The 19,513-nt window shown below is 41.0% G+C and overlaps 1 protein-coding gene across 1 annotated transcript; it reads right to left on the bottom strand.

Moving 5' to 3' along the window:
- Positions 1-4,081: 4,081 nt before the first annotated feature.
- On the bottom strand, positions 4,082-18,765 carry synpo2a (synaptopodin 2a). The gene is made up of 4 exons (XM_079669856.1): positions 18,643-18,765; positions 12,268-12,419; positions 10,312-11,069; positions 4,082-8,917 (listed from the first exon to the last, which is right to left on the bottom strand). The coding sequence occupies exons 1-4, from the start codon at positions 18,748-18,750 to the stop codon at positions 5,139-5,141; spliced, it is 4,797 nt and encodes a 1,598-aa protein (XP_079525982.1). The 5' UTR covers positions 18,751-18,765; the 3' UTR covers positions 4,082-5,138.
- Positions 18,766-19,513: the final 748 nt, after the last annotated feature.

The raw sequence follows: 19,513 nt of genomic DNA, 5'->3' as shown, positions 1-19,513 counted from the left end.
ATGCCCCCCCTCAGGGCCTGCAGGGTAGTCACATACTATTAGTTTAAAATGGCATCATGTGATATAGGAGGCACACAGGCCTAATGGGGTGCACTCACTTTTTAATCCATTATAATGTTGCAATTGACCTTAGTAAATGTCATTTAAGTTGGTTAAAGAGATAAATAAAGGCAGGTAGGTTGAGCAGCAGCACCCATCGGGGGAGAGCATGAAGAAAGCTGCAACAAACTTCAGACACAACAATAACTTCTTAAAATGTGTGCACACGGTCAATCCACCACTTTAATAGTACTTTTGTATCAATTATTAGGGAGATAATGTATGTTTATCATCACTCACTGAGTCCTTATCTTGTTTGCAATGCTACAGTAGATACTCGCTGTAGTTATGTAACTGGTTGTCACCATGGGAACAACCCCCACCCCTCCTCCCCCTTACTGGATATGCAGTGACTGTTGAAGACAACACATCATACAAACAGCTTCATGGGATGGTACAGAGAGCAACAAATGGCTCGGAGCCAAAGAATGTCATGCTCGGAATAAAAAGCAAAGAGCACAAACACACTGGGCGATTGGTGAAATGGTGCGATTTGGTTGTATTTATTTTACTTTATGTGAATTCATATCAAAACAGAAATGATTACTGGTTTTGTTTTATGGCCACAATGCGTTTATCTTTGATGATTACACTGCATTGCCTCACACAACACAAAGCTGCGTGATAAACCTTATTTATGGTTATGAGATTGCTCGGTGAGAATCACATTAGGACATTATGTACACTCTTTGGAAAGTAGCTTAAAATAAAGCAACTCATTACAGATCCTAAGCAATTCACCCAGTGCCAGTAAACCCAAGATAAGTAACCCATCCCTCATAGAACAAGTTACCAAACAATCCTAGGGAACGTTAAAAAATTCAGCTTTTCATCTTCCATGGTTTAATTAAAATTCACCTGGTAAATAAGTGAATGTATTTTAGAGCTCACACAACATGCTGAGTTATAGCACTAACCTTTCCCCAAGTTTTAAGCAAACTAATTGGATTCTGACAATGAAATGTTTAGCCGACCTGGAAACAGCAACTCATTCTCCAATTTTATAGATTCAAAATCACCAAAAATCAGCAGGTGCCCAATCACTGCACACTAAATACTAACATCTACATAGGAAATGAGCAGAAAATCCAAAATCTCATAACAAACTATTTAAGGGATAATCTTCACTTCAGCTTTCCGGTAGGTGGGGGTCACTGTTTTACTATCTTTCATCCTTACATATCTTCTGAAAGAAAAACTAAACATTCAATAATTATCTCCAGATAAACTCTTACTTAACAATCCATAACATCTTCCCACTTATTTTGAAATAAACATGTCCATTCAAACTCATTCTATCCAATCTAAACAACATGCTGTTACCTCATCTGATTAACCCACTTCAGAGTATTTACCAAACTACACAATTGCTTGTTAATACAACATAAATTATTTTTAAGTCTCAATATACTGTTAGCATAATCATCTCCTTTACAGGAAAAGGGCAAAAAATGGGTGGAAGCATTTAAAAATGTTTCCATTTTGAGAATAAAAGTCAAAATATTGATACTAAACCTTTGAGAATAAATCAACCGAAAGCGTTTTCCCTTATGCCAGATCCTAATTATCTTCCTAACCCTCACTTTTCACATTTCATTATGGCATGCAAAATGTATTTCATACTAGATATTTAACAGAAACATCTATCCAAACGTCCACTTAATTATTTAAGAGCTCACTCTGAAACTGTTAAGATTAATTAATAAAGTAAATGCATTTAGTGAAAGTTTGGATTTTGCCCATCAAAGGATCCTACCGCTTCCAGCTCCAGATGTTGCCGGTGTACACAGACTTGTACGTTTTTTTTTCAGTGCCTCTGTTGAACATGAAGGAGGACCCCGAGGACCCCAGGGGTTCCTGAGTGACTGCCCTCTGAGGCTGCCACTGTCTAGGGAGAGACCTGTACCCAGCAGGCTCTGGAGGAACCGGGGCAGAGCTCCTTGTGAGGGACCCAAACCACGGTAGCGGGCCCCGACTCTGAGTTTGGCTCTGGCTCTGGCTCCAGGTCTGGCTGCCGGTCCTCTGCGGGGCCTGGTATGACGAGCAGGCCTTCCACTCTGCCGGCGGCTCGGGCAGCTTCTTGCGTTGGGCTGCCAGGCGTATGTTTGTGGCCAGGCTCTGATGGAGGTTCTGGAGACAAAATGCTTCATCCACCAGGCCCAGGGGGTGCCGGGAGGCGGCCTCCCAGGGCATGATGGGTCTGCGCCCCTTCTCTAGCCAGGATGTCTGGCTTGTCGGGGGGGCGGTGGAGGCCCGAGCTTGAGGCTTTTGGGAGGCAGCAGACACTGACTGCTGGCCCATGGATGGCACTCTGGCTAGAGGGGAGAGAGAGTAGCTCCTGCCAAAAGCCTGCAAAGAACGAAGCAGACATGTTTGTTTTAATAAGGGTTCATTTATGTTTGGCTTGCAAAACGTTGGAAAATAAGTAGCCCTCAACACATTTCTGTCAGAGGCTTTCATACTCAACAGCAAAAATAAATGTCTAATTTTGTTCTCTGTTTTGTTGTTTTGTGTAAATATTAGAGCAATGTTAAGAATTGACAATAGAATGTTAAATGCTAAAGACCTAGTAAACTTGTTTTTTGAACTTGAATTGTCTGTTCTACAGTAAGCCTCCACAACAGTGCTTCAGTACTTGTCCAAACAGTTGTTCTCAGAACAACCCACTGTGAGAGTGCATGCTTCCCAGAATACACCACAATCAGCTTGTTTTCATTAGAACTGCTGTGCCGTGCAACAGTACTTTGATAGTTAGTAGATGAGATTGTGAAACATATAAATGCTCAATACTAACATTTCCATTAGAGCAGAAAGCCAAGGGTCGTGTGGGGTAACAAAGCTCCTTTATTGTTTCTGACTAAACACACAGTGGTTATTAGACTATCCGAAAAGGCAGTGCTGCCATCATCTGGTGAAAGATGTGTAAGATCAGTAGACAGCCATGGAAAATGAAAGAAGAGAATAGGGGAGAGTGCAGTCATAAAAAGAATGTAGCTGAATGAGTGCAGAGGGAATAAATGCTCTGCTGACTCCTGCTGTACTTGAGGCCTAAAGAGCCTGTGGCGGTTTTATCCTGGATTAGAGCAGACACAGGAAGCGATGGAGTAGATTAGTGGATGATCTACGGATATATTTTCATTCTACTGAAGGAAATTGATGAAACAGTGATACTGTATATTTGCCTGACATTGTTCATCACCATGCTGCCACTCTGCAGATTTTCACATAAACTATATCTCAGAAACGGAGCTGAGCGTCTTAAGAGTAATATGTGGATGCAGACGCTTTTGTTTTGAGACAGGTGGTAAATAGTCTCTTAATACTAATTTATATTATGGTTTTCTTTGGGGAACCATGGTCCCCAAACCAGTTGTGGTCTTATTTTTCTTTCATGATTATATTTATGTCTGAGACAAACATTTAGATATATATGGTAATTCTAACCTTAGAAAAGAACTGCTCTCTCTGAAAATGCATGACAGCATGGATATATATTTCAGAAGGGGCCACTCACTTGACCTCCAGAATTGTCCAATGAGGTCGCCTGCACCCATTGAAGCCAGCAGTCTAATAATATTCTTCATGAATGCATCATCAGTTAGTCATTCTGCAGGAATGTGCTTTTCAAGCATTCACCTTGGTAAGCTTTTAAAGTCGGTGATTTGGATAATGAGGTGATTCTGGAAGACGTTAACAAGCCCTACAAACTGTTTTTTATTGTTGAAAACTAATTTGACTGCTTTTGCAAAAAGATAATATAAGTGTTAGTCTAATGTGATGGTACTTGAGAAGCAACGGATTAAATGCAGCCGAATTCTTTGTCTGACAATAACTATTTATTCCTTTTTTTTAATAACTAATTATAGGTATGTATAGTGCATCAGGAGTAAGTGGTGGAATTCAGCAACATGGAAAGGAAAGAGACTAGAAATAGTTGAAAACCAAAAAGCATGCTCAAAGGACAAAAGAAAGGAAAGCCAACCAAGGATGAAAGACATTTTAATGGCACTGCAGTGAATCATACAGAAAGTGCACAAAAAAGAGAAACACACAAAGGAAAAGGAAAAAGAAAATAACTTAAAAAACAAATGCAGCAAAATACTTGTGAAAATCAATGGGCTGGTTGTCTTTTTTAATAATTCTTCATTTGTGGATCATCTATCTATATTATACAAAAGCCAGAGAATATGTATGGAAGAGTGTAACTACATTTGGTAATACTATATTTCTGTTATCCAGGACGTAGGTATAGTAGCTTTCACTGGCTTAATTTGAAATATAAGCTTACTATCTCTGGACCTCAGCACTCCTCCCATGAGGCAGTTTAAATATAGTACCTAACATGATGCAACAGCTGGGGAGAAGCTTAAAATAAAACTCACCCACTTTAGTAGACGCGACGTAAAAGCCACTAAAATGTAACATCTAACATTTGAAGTTTAGGCTAGTTACTTTATGTATTGCTGTATTCTCTCTGCTGACTTTACTTAAAACTGTGAACTCTGACATCATATCCTTCTGCTTGGTATCATTACACTTCACAGATTCATTGTGTCCTTAATAAGATTTGACACAATTAGCAATTTTCTTCTTTTCAAAAATCGAATTCCTGTTGTCACCGTCCGCTATCATTCCCTTCTGATACATTTTTTCCATTACTCCTTTCTTTCAATTCTTACTGAGCATCTTGCTCCCCTACATTCATATATTACCACCACTTAAGATCATTACATAAAAGTATGTTTTAAAGTAATTTCTCTATTAACACGTAAAAATGTACCTGCTTTATAAACATGTCAAGGTCATTTTGGCTCCTTTGTGTCCGGTAAGATATATTTGCATCCCACTCTTACTTATTTGTTGTTATGTTGTGATTTGCATTAGCTTTTAAAATTGTGAAAACCACCAAGCTCTGTACTATGACAAGAGGTGGATATAAAGATCGCAAACGCAAGTTCATGTGCTCAAAATAGTCCACCTTGCAGTGGATTACAAGAGCACCAACCCTTTGACTCAAGCATGTGGTGATTGTACCAGAATCACTCTTTATCTGCTGAAGGCTTCCACACCTGAGCTGAGCTCTTTTTTGCCATGAACTTAGGTTTAGGAGCAGCTGCAGGGCCACCTAATGCAGATTCAGGCCTGGCAGCTACAGTAAAGCTAGAAACAACAAAGCTACTGGGAGGCTGCTGTTGGTAAGGTACTGAGGGCGCTGCCATGTAAGGCGGGCTGTTAGCTGGTTGGTAAGGGGCCTGCGGGGGCTGCGGGGGATGTTGGTACGGTTGGTTTGGAGACTGAGGAGCTTGGGGATGATAAGCAGGGGGGCCAGGTTGCTGATACTGTTGGTTATAAGGTTGCTGGTATGGACCAGCAGGGGGTTGTTGATAAGGGTTGGAGGGGGGATAAATATTAGCTGGGTGTTGCTGGTAGTGGCCATCATGCATCATGGGCTGCATTGGCATCCCATAGCCTTGCTGGGGGTAAAGGGTATTATATGGTCCAGTTTGCTGGACGGGGGCCATCTGATCATATCTAATTGGTTGGTTTTCGACAGGTGGGTTAGGAAGTGAACACTCTAGCTTAGCTTGAGCTGCCTTGGCAGCCTCTACTGCTGGGCCGAAAGTAAAGAGTGAGGAATCGAGTTGATAGGGTTGATGCTTCATAACATCTATTACATTGAGGGGTTTAGGGGCAGGCTTTGGTTTCCCTTGGTCTTTTTTCTTGGCTTTGATTGTAGGACTAGTGGAAGGGGGCTGCTTTGATGGGGGATTCCAAGGGGACAGAATAGGGTTGTATGATCGTGAAGGAGGAGCACGTACGCTAGATGTGTATTTCCATTCATTTGGTAAGGATGCAACTGGTGATGGTGCCCGGTTTGCCTTGTTTGCTTCCACAGTCTCAGAGTCCACAACATATTTCTCCATACGAGACTGCCTCTTAGCGAACATATCAGCTCCTTTCCCTCTGACGGCTGGCATATCACAAGATGAACCCTGGGTTGCTGGGTTTAAGACAGTCGCCATTGGGTTGATGGGAGATGAAGAATGTTGACTGATGTTGAAAGAGTGCATTCGCTGTGGTGGAGTTGGAGGGCTCCTTGCTTGTGGGAGATTGTGTGGTGGTTGCCAAGGTTTTGGTGAAGGCTGAGTGTTTACCATTGTTGTGGAAGCACTCACAGGTGTTTGCTGTGGCTGTGGTGCCCAGGCATGCTCAGGTGTCTGAGGTTGTGTCTGAGGTTGAGGCCATGTATTAATCGGTGGCTGTGGTAGAGAAGAGGACTGTTGCCAGTTTGGCTGTGACGTTGGCTGTGGTGGACCTGGTTGAGCCCAAGGTGGTTGATTTTGGGGTTGAGGTTGGGTCTGATTTTGCTCTTGGGCCCAAGAATTAATGGGTGGCTGAGCGGGTTCTGTAGGGTTCTGGGCCCATGATGGTTGGGACTGAGCCTGGGCTGGTACTGGCATCCATGGATTCACAATAGCTTGAGGCTGCGCAGGAAGTTGTGATGGGGCTGCTTGGATCCAAGGTGGCTGAACTTGGGCTTGAGTTTGTGATGGAGGCCATGCATTAATTTGAGGCTGCTGTTGAGGTGGAGCTGAGACCCAAGGTGGTTGAGGCTGACATGGTGCTTGCGCCTGTGGCCATGCTGGTTGTGGTGCCTGATGCTGTGGTTGCTGAACCCATGGCTGCTGTGGCTGAGATTCAGTTTGAATCGGTTGAGCCCAAGGAGGTTGTGCTTGGGGTTTCTGCTGCGGTTGTTGCATCCATGGTGGTTGAGACTGAGAGTCTGTCTGTGATGGTTGTGCCCATGGAGCCTGGGGTTGCTGCTGCTGCATTGGTTCATGGGGTTGACCCCAAGGTGGTTGTGGCTGCGGCATATTTGGCTGCTCGTGAGAGTGTGTCCAGGGGGGCTGGGCCTGAGGATGAGACGGTGGTTGCTCTTGAGGTTGGGTCCATGCTGGCTGAATTTGAGGGTTCCAATTATTTGTAGGAGGTTGAGGCTGTACTTGGGTCTGTGCAGGTAGACGTGTCACCCAAGGTAGCTGGGGTGGCGACTGACTTTGAGGTGGTACCTCGGGCTGCACTTGAGCTGGAGGCCAAGAATTGGTAGGTGGCTGTTGTTGTGCCTCTGTTTGTGCTGGAGCCCAGCAAGGAGCAAGCTCATGCTGCGGGGGACAATTTGTATGACCATTTTCCTCCTGAGCCGTCACTTGCAGAGGCTGTTGAGTTTCAGGTTCTTGTAGAGCCCATGTGGGCTGTTCCACAGTGGGATTGCTGGCAGGAGCCTCCTGGGGGGCAGGAGGGGGGGAGGGCTCAGGGGCAGGTGCAGGGGTTGGCTCTAGTTCTGGAGCAGGGGTTGTCTCTATGGTGGGGGCTAGAGCAGGTGTGAAAACACTATTTTCAGCTTGTTGAGGCATGTCCTGGTTGATCATTTCTATCTGCGGTGTCCAAGGAGGAGAGTTGGGGTCGATCACAGGCTTTGGAGCCACAGGTGGAGGAACCTTATTTTTAATTTGTTGAGATTGCAGGAAATTACAAGCCTCAGCCCCAAGGCTAAGGTAGTCTTCCTCGCCTCCTGACTCAAAACCCAACTTCCTATCCTTTCTGTTGAGGAGGTTTAGCAGTGCTGGGTTAGGCGATACTTTAGGTGCTTCCTTAAACGAGAACATAGGCTTACCAGCATTTCTTCTCCTTGCGTCGGACAACACCCCAGTCCGACTCGCAGGGGTAGCAATGCGCTCATCCCGGGAGGCTATCTGCTCTCCTTGGCCCACAGAATCTTGATTGGTCCCACTCATTGCGGGAGAATAAGGAGCAGCCGCCATGTTTTCTGCAGCGAAAGGCTTTGCAGATGGATTACTGAAAGAACTCTGGATTTCACTGTTTTGATGTTGCACTGTGCCATTGATGTTTGTAGAATAGTGCTGCATTTGCTGTTGCTGTTGATATTCTCGCTGCTGCTGATACATTTGCTGCTGTTGATTGTGCTGTTGTTCATACTGCTGCTGCTGTTCATACTGCTGCTGCTGCTGCTGCTGCTGCTGCTGCTGCTGCTGGTATTGTTGTTGTTGTTTTAGATGTAGCTGTAGTTGTTGTTGTTGTTGTTGTTGTTGTTGTTGTTGTTGGTGTTGTTGTTGTAGCTGTAGTTGTTGTTGTTGGTAGTTCTGTTGTTGCTCATAGTACTGCTGCTCCTGATATTGCTGGTACTCTTGTTGTTGTTGGCTTTGTTGGTGTATATTTACATCCATATAAGCATGGCCCTCTGTTGTGGACTGCATGTAAGTGTGCTCCTCCATCTTCTTTTCAATCAACGGTACTGCTTCCACGGCTATCCCCTGGCGCCTGAGCTCATCATGTTCAGCAGAAATCTCGTCCATCCTTAAACGCCGTTGAGCAAACATTGTAGCCCCCTTGCCCTGTGTGTCAGGCAAACATTCCATCTCTGCTCCGTTTTTCAGGTTCCTTTCAATCTCCAGAAGACCCTTGTCCCAGTTGATAGTTAGCACACTTTTGCCACTTTTGGCATTAGTGAGGAAGTGCTTGTCTATTTCAGAACCGTTTGGAGCCACAAGGGTAAATTCAACAGTGTGGGTTTCCTGTGTATCCTCGTCCTCTTCGTCGCTGTACTCGGGTTCGTCTTCTCCTGTGCCGTAGCTCACCAGTGTGTATTTCTTGGCCCTCTGCCGATGTTTCTTGAACATCAACACCCCCTTGTTGTTGGGGTTAGGCGGAGCAGCCGACAAAAGGAGAGCAATACGTTTACATTTGGACTTGGCTTCCTTCACATGCTTTTCAGAAAGACTCTCGCTGCGCCTGAGCCCTGTGTAGAGAAGAAAGTTCAAGGGTTAGGGAAATCAATAAAAATGCTTTGAATCCTAACCTTTTTTTTAATAAATTGCTGCTCCTGAATGTCTGTCCGAAAAGAACATATTAGGTCATTACATAAACTCCATTACTGTTATCACTCATCTGAAGAGTAAAAATAGAGCTTGCATAAACAACATGGTGACAGATGACAAAATTAAGTTTCGAACCAAAGTTAAGCAGGTCACAAAGCAATTCGTTTCAGTGTGTAATATTAGATTGATTACATCACTCTTCTGTAAAAATACGTTTTACCAAATGTTCATATTTTAAGCAGAAGCAGATATATTAACAGACTAACAATTGATTATAAGTGCTGTAAATGAACCGTGTTATAAAATAATATAACACAACTAATCTAATCCATTAACTCTTTCCTTTACATTTCTACCTATAGCTGTATACTGTCCTAATTTGTACAGTCAGTTTAATATAAAACATTAACCCATATAGCAATCATTAAATCCTCTGAACCATGTCTAATACCCTTATTCATTCACAGACAATGAACTACCTTAAATCAGTTGCTCTTTCCCATAAAGTATCCAGGAATAGGAACTGAGAAAAATTAAAGATAGCCTGCATGCAATACATTCAAGAGGAGCAGAGCGTCTTGACTTCCTTATCTGTGAGTTCACATGCTGCCAACTTAAAAGCTTCTGCTCCTCTCAAAGCTGCCACACTCACAAAACAAAGCCATTCTAACCAACAATGCAAAGCTAAAATAAAATAATAAGAAGGTTTCCTTTTTCATATTCCTGCAAGACAAACCTGAAGGTGGAGGAGACAGCGGGAGTGAGCAACTGACTCACTTTTTTAGCTCAGTTAAAGCAGCCAGTTTGAGGGGATCAGGTAACGGGCCAGTGGAGCACATGCTGGTGTCTGTCAAAGAGCCCATTCTGCAGGCATCATCAGCGTGCTCCGGTTATATTTATGTCTTCTAACCAGCGCCTCAGTATCCACATTCATCATCCGGCCTCTTCAAATGGATAGATCTTTTATAAAGTAAAGCAGCCTCTTACATGTAATCAATTCCATTGATTCTTTATATCTAGCTTTTGTTGACTGTCACCATCCTATCTGCACTGTGTCTCTGTACTATCGCCGTGATTCAGTTGTAGTTCAGGTTTAAAACACGGAAGTATCTGCTTCTGTGAAGGAATGAATGCCAACCTCCAACTGCATTAAGAGACACGCACTATTTTAAGCAGCACACACTCCCACTTGGAATGCACACATGTTGTGCACAAATGCAATTTAGTGTTGACCTATTAGGCTGCAGGCCCCTCCTTCACGAATAGATTAGCACTCACACACAGTAAAAAAAGGGTAATACTTCCTGGTACTTACTGGCATGTTTTGCCCGATGCTTGTTGGGTTTGTCTGGATCCCCCTCAGTCTCTGAGTCCTGCTCTTCTGCTGCTGTCGCCTCTTCTGAGGGAAATGAGACAGTGAAACACCCAGGAACTCCCTCACAGGGCCCTCCTCCTTCCTCTCCTTCACTTTGGGACCCACTGACCCTAGGGCCTCCCACCCTGGAGATGCTCCTCCTTGTTCCTGATGCGCCTGGCTGCTGCACAATGACCTCCACCTGCCCCAGCATGGACGGGGAGCTGAGCACCACCCCGTACTGTCCGAGCGGCTCCCTGGCAGGCCGTGGGACATAGTGCGACGTTATGCTGGTGGTGTGGATCTCCTGGACAACCTGTCTGTTGGAGGGTTCCCCCTCTATCCCCATAGCACTCCCCAGAGAGGTGCAGCCCACGTCCTCCAGAGTTGACTCGAACAGGGACACCTGGAGCTCCACCATGTTCCCAGGGGAGAAGCATTGCCGTTCTTCATTTTCCTTGAGAATAGGACCTTTCTGATCATCAGACGAGGGAGCATGGAGCTGGGTACAAAGCAGTTGGGGACTCTTGGGAAACTCTGTGTCCCCATAGCAGGTCTCGTCCTGGGCCTCGGATATGTAGATCTCCCTCGGGCTTTCGGACCTGTGTTGTGGGGGGAAGATGTGGAGGGTGGTGCTCTCTACAGCCTCACCAGAGGAGTCCCTCTCTGCAGCGTGTGTCTCTTCTGATTCATATTCTTCTGATGGGACGATGCAGTATCTTTCAGAGGACAGGGGAGAACAGAAAGAGAGTGGTGAAACTTTTCCTTTTCCAAGTTCGTCATAAGGGGAGATGCTACAGTTGACCAGGGTAAAATGTCTAACTTTTCACTAGCTAGAAATCTCCAAATTGACCAGAGCATGTAAAAAAAAGTTTATGCCTGTAGTCTTTCACTTTTAATATCAATAAGAGATGTCACTTCAACTTAATTAAACAGAACTGTAGACTTTTTAACTTTTCAGATTAATACGATATATTTTCTTCCTATGAACCATCCCATTCATTATTTCCATTTAGATTTGCCCATTAAAAGACAGGTGTGATGTCCTCATATTTACAATATCATTTGAATAAGCAATGCATAACGAGGCCCCTGAGTAATGGAGCCATTTGATTGTTGATGAAGTAAAGTTTGTCTCCCATTGATAAAGTTGTCAAAGTAATCAAGTAGATTTAATGTTCATGCAGCGAGCTAAATGAAAGGCTCCGCTCACTGAAGAGGAAAATAATCACGCTTCACCATCCCTCTGCCTAATTTCCACTTTCAAGGTCAGTAAGGAATAGCACAACAGAAACTCATTATCCCCGACATCAATTATTAAATGTACGTTGATTAGACGTCAGTGAGTGCTAATCTTCTCCAAATGGGAAAGACATATGATAATACATTTTGATAAACTGAGGTCATCCGTCTACAAGTCTACAGAGATAAGTAGTCTACTACTACTCCTACTACTAATACTACTACTACTACTACTAATACTACTACTACTACTACTGCTACATTCAATAATAAATGAAACTTTAACTGAGACTTTAATGTCCCTCTGCAGTTTAAATGCAGGCACATCGGCCCCTTTTGAGGACACGTCCCCCTGATAAACACTTTGTCTGAGTAATAGCTGAGCAGCTGCACGTCAATCAGACACACAAATCTGTATCACCAGCGGAAGGTCACCCTAACTGCCAACATTAATTCAATAATTCACACACAGACATGATTGCACTTGCATATAGTCATTGAGCCATGCTAAAGGCCACAGGTCATAAAACAACATGCTATCTAAATGCTAATACGGAGGTGCAACAATTATGTTTGCATTGCTGCAGTCTGCATGGCTCAGTGGTCCTGATACACATATTCTGTCATGTTACTGAACTCTCTATCGTTAATCTAACAGGTGATTTGTGGCCCTACCTTTTGAGCAGCAGCTGCAGACAGTCGATGGATGTGTCGATGAATGCACAGGCTCGTAACAGAGTGAGATCAGCACATGGCTCTCCGTTCAGTGACACCACCTCGTCACCTTCACACACTCCAGCCAGGGAGGCACGACCTTCGGCTTCCACCTGGGGAGGAAAACATTTAAGTAAGAGGACAAAATAGATAGAAAAACAAGCATATCACATACTGAGTCAGTGTTCATCGTCAGGACACAGGTCAAGTCTATTATAAAGTAACAGTAACCTCAGCCTATGTTGATCATAAATAAAATATTGCCAGTGGCTACTGATTTCAAAATACAAAGAATTCTGGACCAGATTCCTGTCACAAATATATTTCTATCTGGTAAGACTGTTTTCTAGGTTATAAACAAATTGTAATTTCATGTGGGCAAAGTATTCTACTTCTCAGTGAAGCATTTTAACAAACTCCACCTACAGATGTAATTCTAACAACTTCAAATTTCTTCAGTAAGACCTTTATCTTATTTCAACATTTATGTCCTATTCATAAATAAGCCAACACAATCAAAATCATTACAAATAAAAAGCCAAAAATGTCCCTAGGGAGGCATTGTATAGTTAAGTAATTGCAACAATTTGCTAAATGCACAATGTACAATCAACGTTACGTTACCAATTTTGAGGCTGCCAAATGATAAATAAATGTAATTTTACATTGTCTTTTCATCAAGCTGCTGCATAATATTTCTAAAGGCCAGCTCTGCACAATCCTTTTTAAAGGGCAGCTCTTCATACAGTTGAAGTAATGACTGATGGTTCCCTTGTAATTGGTTCCTGCGGCCTATAAAATGCTCTGTTGATAGGAGCATTTAATAAGGAGAAATACCCCGTCAATTCTACACAAGAGAAGTTTCCTGATTTCTTGAGATTGATTACTGCATAAAAATGTTTCAACACTAGATGGTGTTTTAGCACCATCTGCATGACATCTATAATGTATTTATTTTGGATTCAACAAACCTCTCTTCCCTTCTATTCATTTTGTGCAGGTGAACAATTTTTTTTTTCAGAATAATTTGGTCGGTTCAGGAAAAATAATCTTCTATTTTACTAAATTAAAATGTTAAGTAAAACCCAGTCTTTTTGCACAATCCTCTCCTTACAAATGTATTAATTTGGAGTTCCTGCCACAAGATGGCAATGCAAACAAACACAAATATGTCTCGCTGCTGGAGGAAGAGATTCCCTTTTCTAAGTGAATAAGCTTAGAAAGACTGCAGTTGGCACCGAAAACACAACACTATTTACCAAGTTGCACCAATTTCAAAGGAATCAGATTTAGAACCACATTAAAACCAATCTCATTGAAACCATTCTCTATCTGTCTGTGGTTTTTTCTTTCAATACTTGTATAAAAAGGGCATATGCAAAACCAACCAACTTTTTTTGCAGTTTGCCACCATCTACACTACCTTAAACCATAAGTCTGAGGCAATGAAACGAGCCTACCTCGCTATACATACAAAAATATTTTACGAGTGACTTTATTGAGCTGGTAAATCTGTGACTCCATCTGAGTTTTTAAGAGTTAACAGAGTGCATGCAGGCCCTATAAGGCGGCCTGTGAGCTGGTCCATTGGGACACCTCATTACAGGGAGGACGGTTTTCTGGAAGCAACCTCCAAAAAAGGAGGGGAAACATGTGTTGTTGTCTCCTCGCAACACAGAAACATGCACAGGAGTTTGTCATGTGCTGCTGGTAATGAGAAGCAGGAAAGGATAGCAAACTACTGAAGGTGTCAGGAGAGGAAAGACTACTTTTTCAAATAAAGTGATTTCCAACAAGTCCCTGATTAGCAGGATTTACCTCTGACATCATGTGGGGCCGTAATTACAACCTTATCCTGGGCTGCCCATTTTCAAATTATCTGTTTAATAGGCTTCAACACAACAGAAAATCACAGGAAATACAGGCGTGCATAATGTGTGCACATAGCTGCCGGCAGTTCCTGACCTCACAGCTTTAAGCAATTACGTTTTTACATTTGAGGAAAATATTTTCAAGCTGCCTTACAGGTAGCATTTGGGAGGACGGTTACATTTAATGTTTTATTTACTCATTGAGTTCAAGTTTTCTTTTATTACCAGACAGCCAGGCCAGTGTTAGTAAAGATTCATGCTTTTTTTTGTGTGTGTGGAGGGAAACATTTTGAAAGGCCAGAGAGTTTACTTTAGTTGTTTTAGTTTTTTATTTCTTATGGACAATGAACAAAACAAACGTCATAAGTGATTTTTATCAGCTTTAGCCTACCCCTGCAAACCGTTATAAACTCTTTGCAAACACATAGCACAGCATTTTTCTGAATTATATTGTTTTAGAGAGTTTATTCAAATGTTTCAGGTCTCTTTATTTAATTTTAACTTGAGCAAACACACCTTTGCCAAAACCTTTCTTAATTCAGATTTGAGGAAGGCCATTGAGAAGCCTAAATAAATATAAATATAAATTATGTTTACTTTGACAACATGAATAGGGCATCAAACTAAATGTTCATACAGGTAAACTCATTGTATTCTATTTACTCCTGAATAAACAGTGCAACAAATGTTAAGATAAATAAACTACAAAAATGGTCCATTGGGTTGGCAGAAAAATACTTTGTCACAAAGCTGAAAACAAGGCTGAATTCCAGCTGGCATAGACAGAGCGCTCCGAGCCAGGAACACTGAACTCACAAATATATCATCTCAATATAAAGCTGTTGGTCTTAATTTGTTTACATGAAGGCAAATAGAAAGAGGAGAAACTAGCACAGTCATCATCTGAGGTCAATGCTTTCTTCGGGACCAGGATGTGGATGTTTTGCTGAAAAACACAATGCCAAAAACTGCAGTGAAGCACTTTGTTTACTCGCCTCTGAACAAGGGAAGCTATGGCATTTTGCTGTTTGCTTGGCGGCTTAATAAGGTTCCTCTGATGTTCTCTAAGGACAAATCTGCAGCAAGAGGAGCCCTCTCTTCTCTGTGTGTGAAGGGTGAGATAACCCGGGCAGAGGGAGACCACTTTTATTACAAGATACTAGGAACAATAATAGTAAGTAATTGAGTAATTTGAATCAGTTTTAACTAGAGCTGCGAAAAGTGTATTGCGTCCTTTATATATAATCTTCTATTTTTGTTATAGATAAATGATTAAAAGTCATTTTTCATGCAAATGTCTTTAAATGCTGTTTTTAAAATCAGAATACTTTCTTCCCCAATTACTCTTTTTTAATCGTGTATTTTTGCTGGATAGAATTTAGTTGGCTTGTTTTAGAATATAAAAAAACATAACCAGATCAAATTGATTACAGATTAAATATTTAATTTAAGTTTAAGTTAAATATGCACTAACAGAATTGTTAAATAAAAAACAAATTGTAAATTTCAATTTTTATTAGATGTTAAAGTGAAATGCGCAAATAACAATATACAGCCTCTCAATCATGGAGATTTGCCTTTTTCTCTGTTTCATATCATAATAGAGTAAATATCTATATGTTTTTGACTGACAAAACAAGACATTTAGACACATCACTTTGAGAAAATAAAGTAATGTTGAAGTTAATTCATAATGAGAATAATGTTAGTCTCTGCCCTAGTATACCTTCTGAGAAGTCTCAGACTTGCATTACTTTTTCTTTATTCACTGGCCTTAACTGATTTGATGCATGTTGACATTCCACATCCCAAGAAGGCATACCTCAGTAATTGGAGGCCAAAATGTATCCTGTTGGTAGGATTTAAGAGATATCTGTTTCTTATTAAAACAGATTACATCCAAAACTTTCACTTTTGCTGAGACAACTAAAACAAGCGTTACACTGTACATCAGCTGTAAATATTTCCATGTTTTTCTGAAGGGGCATTGGTCATTGGTCTTGCATTGTGTAGTTTCTGCAGCTTTAAAAAATAAAGTGACCTCATCCACTTAGTACTGAGGCCAGGACTCCAAAGAAGAAGAAAAATAGTGGCTCCCTTATATGGAGAGAAGCTTTAAGGAGTGGATACCCTGTGCCCTTACACTGCACAGTCTGTATTCACTTTCTCTCAGAAAACAACACAGTTACACTCAACTGAAGCTTTAGAAAACACAGGAGAGCCTGCAGCTAAAGAAAATCTGTCAGGATGTTGGTATGTTTGCTTTTTTGACTTTAAACTAACAGACTCTCTTGATTTCTAACAGGAAGAGTTTGGAGATATGTTCAGAGTTATGCCTTCGAGATGACGTGGATTAAACCCCTGATTCCAAACACTGACGCATCATATAGCTACTTTACTTTAAAAGGTCATCACCTATATGCAGTGTATTCAAGACACTCTTAAAACATCAGTATTATGTCCAAAAATAGAAAATAGTCAAGTTTTAAGAAAAAAATAACACTGAAACAATAGAAGTTGGGGGGAATTCACCAATATGGGAACAGACTTTTACTGTTGTTTTGCCAAATAATCATCACTTGTGCAGCTAATTTGTAGTTATAATATGTTTAGAGAACATGTAGATAGAAAAGTGTCTTGAAAGCCTGCTTTGAAACTCAAAGGACTCATTGCTGTGATAGAAAGATATTCAATGTTGTGGTTCTGTCTTTTTGTCATTTTGTTAATAAAGTTCAATACAACTTTTGGAAACAGAGACTAACATCACATACAACTAACATTTATCATCTGTTTTTATTGTGATATAATCTACTCACTTAATGCCAGAATCAATTACATGTTCTGTAATGTGTTTTAGCTACTTTGAAGCGTCAGGGGATGTGTGTCCACTTACTCAGTTAGAAAGGACTATTTCATGCCAACAAATGTTGAAATACTATCTATATTCATACAAAAATGTCAGTAAATGTCAGTTAGAGTGTGTCCTGAGAAGGATCTATGGAAGCTTTCAGCGGGCTCTCTGCTCAAGGAGCTTTGATGTCGCAGGAATGCAGCATAAGAAAAACATTTACACGTTCAGAACACAGAACAGAGCGATCTGTACAGCGTGAGCACTCCTGGACATGCATGGTATACCATATATAGAGATAAAGGCACCTATACCTATGTTAATGCACATTTACATCATAGCCTGATATATCAAAGCATCATCTGTCTTTATTTCTGCATTAAACATTTTTATATAAGGAGAGCACATTAAAACTTTTGAATGTAACCTAATGTATTGGGAGTTTTTATCGTCTATACATTTACACAAATGCAATATATTCTGCAAAAATAATTAATATATTATCATGGAAGATATGTAGGCCAGAAGATAAGCAGACTACAGAATATTAAATGAATTATGTCGACTAAAACAGAAATGTATAATGAACAGATCTTTTCAATTGAGTTTCTCCACAAAGAACTATACATATTGTGTTTTGCAGAGATGTACCAATACGTTTTGTAGAAATAAGTCATTCAACATGAAAAAAAGCATTGATTAATTATTCAACAACTGAACAAATCATAGAGCTAAGCCACCAATTAGTTGACTAATTGACTAAGAGGAAGTAGACATATGAATTCAGTTCAAAAAGCAAATAAGACTCAACAGTGTGTGTAAAAAGGACTGCCTTACAGCTTACAGTTAGAACTGAATTACAGCCTATTATTAGGTTGTGAACAGTTACAAAATATGTGAATAGAATGAAAAATGTACTCGCAAGTTCTGTTTAAATAGAATAATGCCATTATGAAAACATTTCAATTTATACTGTCTCAAAATTATGCCCTTGCAATATATTTTAATGCATAATAAGAAAATGAGATACTTTACAGCTACTTATAGAAGGTTTATTATGCTACCACAATATCATTTATTCAAAGCAGCGTAGTTATAAAATAATCTATAATTTGCCTAACCTCCTTTCTGACGTTATTTTATTTCTCTTTTAAAGTGACATCAGCTGAGTTTTATCTGACTTTTGCTTTGTTTGTTTTCATTTCTGCATTATGCACACACTCCTCACTCTTCAGGTTTGGCTGAATAATGTTTTTCTTTCTTGCAAAGTCTGTGTGAGTGATAACAGATCATTCTGCCCTCAGCTTCACACTCTCTCTTGGCCTTGACCATATAAGGGTCCAGAGGAATCTCTCACCAAAACACAGCCAACGCTCACAAGAATGCAGCGACACACACACTGCTCCGAATAAAAAGTTACGAAAAGTAACATTTATCTTTGAACTACTCAACATCAAAACCATATGATACTTGTATCCAAACTAAATACTATAGGCCTACTCTCCAATGTTTAGGATATTTCCCACACAAATACCAAAGCATTTACAGCGAGAAGAAATGTCTTATCAATACCAAAAGTCTGTTAAAATCCTGAAAGATGGGTAAATGGATAGTTACCTGGGAGATTAGGAAGGGTCTGTAGGTGTCCCCCTCTCCCTCCCTCAGGGTGAAGCCCCAGGGTGCACCCCCCCGCAGAGTCACGCAGATGTAGTCCCCGGTGCCCATGCTGCACACAGCTCCTCAGCCGAACCTCCACCGAGAGATCATGGAGCTGTCAGCCGGACCAGCAGCACTTTGCAGAACCTCCTCAAGCACACAGCTGTATAATCCCCATCCTCTGAGTCCTGCAGGAGTCCAGCCCGCTGAGGAGACGTCACTGCGTGAGGACCCGCCTGCTCAAACCGCGTGCAACTGGTTTGTTATGGCGAGGAACCATTCTACGTAACATCCCTGAGCTATGACATCCAAATAAACACTAAATAACTACTACATGATACTTTTAAAAACTATTGTAAGCCTCTTAAAGGGTACATCCGGTAGTCTTAAAGATAGCAACTTCAGGATGTTATGTATTTATGCGATTCCATCTTATTTAAAAAAAATGTTCCTGCAGTGTCAATAACATAATGATGTACAATTTATCTTATTAAAACGTGATATAGGCACTATTTTAGAGTTTAGAGAAAATCGAAATATTGTTCGTTGAACTATGAAGCCAACAACATACAAACTGGCAGGGGGCAATGGAATTTTTCTTTTACACATTTTATTTGACTTGTTTTATTCTTTGATCATAAAATGTTTTTTTAAGAATCACTTACTTTATTTAATTTGTAAAATGTTATGACCACACTTTAAGACTCACTGCACATTTGATTTTTGTGTGTATAGGGTTAATTTCTCTTTCTCAAATCCCCCAACATAGCATCTAAATCCCTGTTCAATATATACCAAGTTTTGTGGACCTTTAACTTTAACCATCCTTGGC

Source organism: Notothenia rossii (genome assembly GCF_949606895.1).
Source record: "Notothenia rossii genome assembly, chromosome: 3".
Classification (NCBI taxonomy): Eukaryota; Metazoa; Chordata; class Actinopteri; order Perciformes; family Nototheniidae; genus Notothenia; species Notothenia rossii.
The sequence above is the reverse complement of the archived record's forward strand: the minus strand, read 5'-3'. Positions and strand labels throughout refer to the sequence as shown.

Excerpts from the sequence above, each read along its gene's own strand:
- synpo2a (XM_079669856.1), bottom strand. The coding sequence starts at position 18,750 with ATGGGCACCGGGGACTACATCTGCGTGACTCTGCGGGGGGGTGCACCC. Across the intron at positions 12,420-18,642 it reads GACCCTTCCTAATCTCCCAG|GTGGAAGCCGAAGGTCGTGC; the intron begins GTAACTATCCAT and ends TTTCCTCCCCAG. Across the intron at positions 8,918-10,311 it reads GCATCGGGCAAAACATGCCA|GGCTCAGGCGCAGCGAGAGT; the intron begins GTAAGTACCAGG and ends TTCTCTACACAG.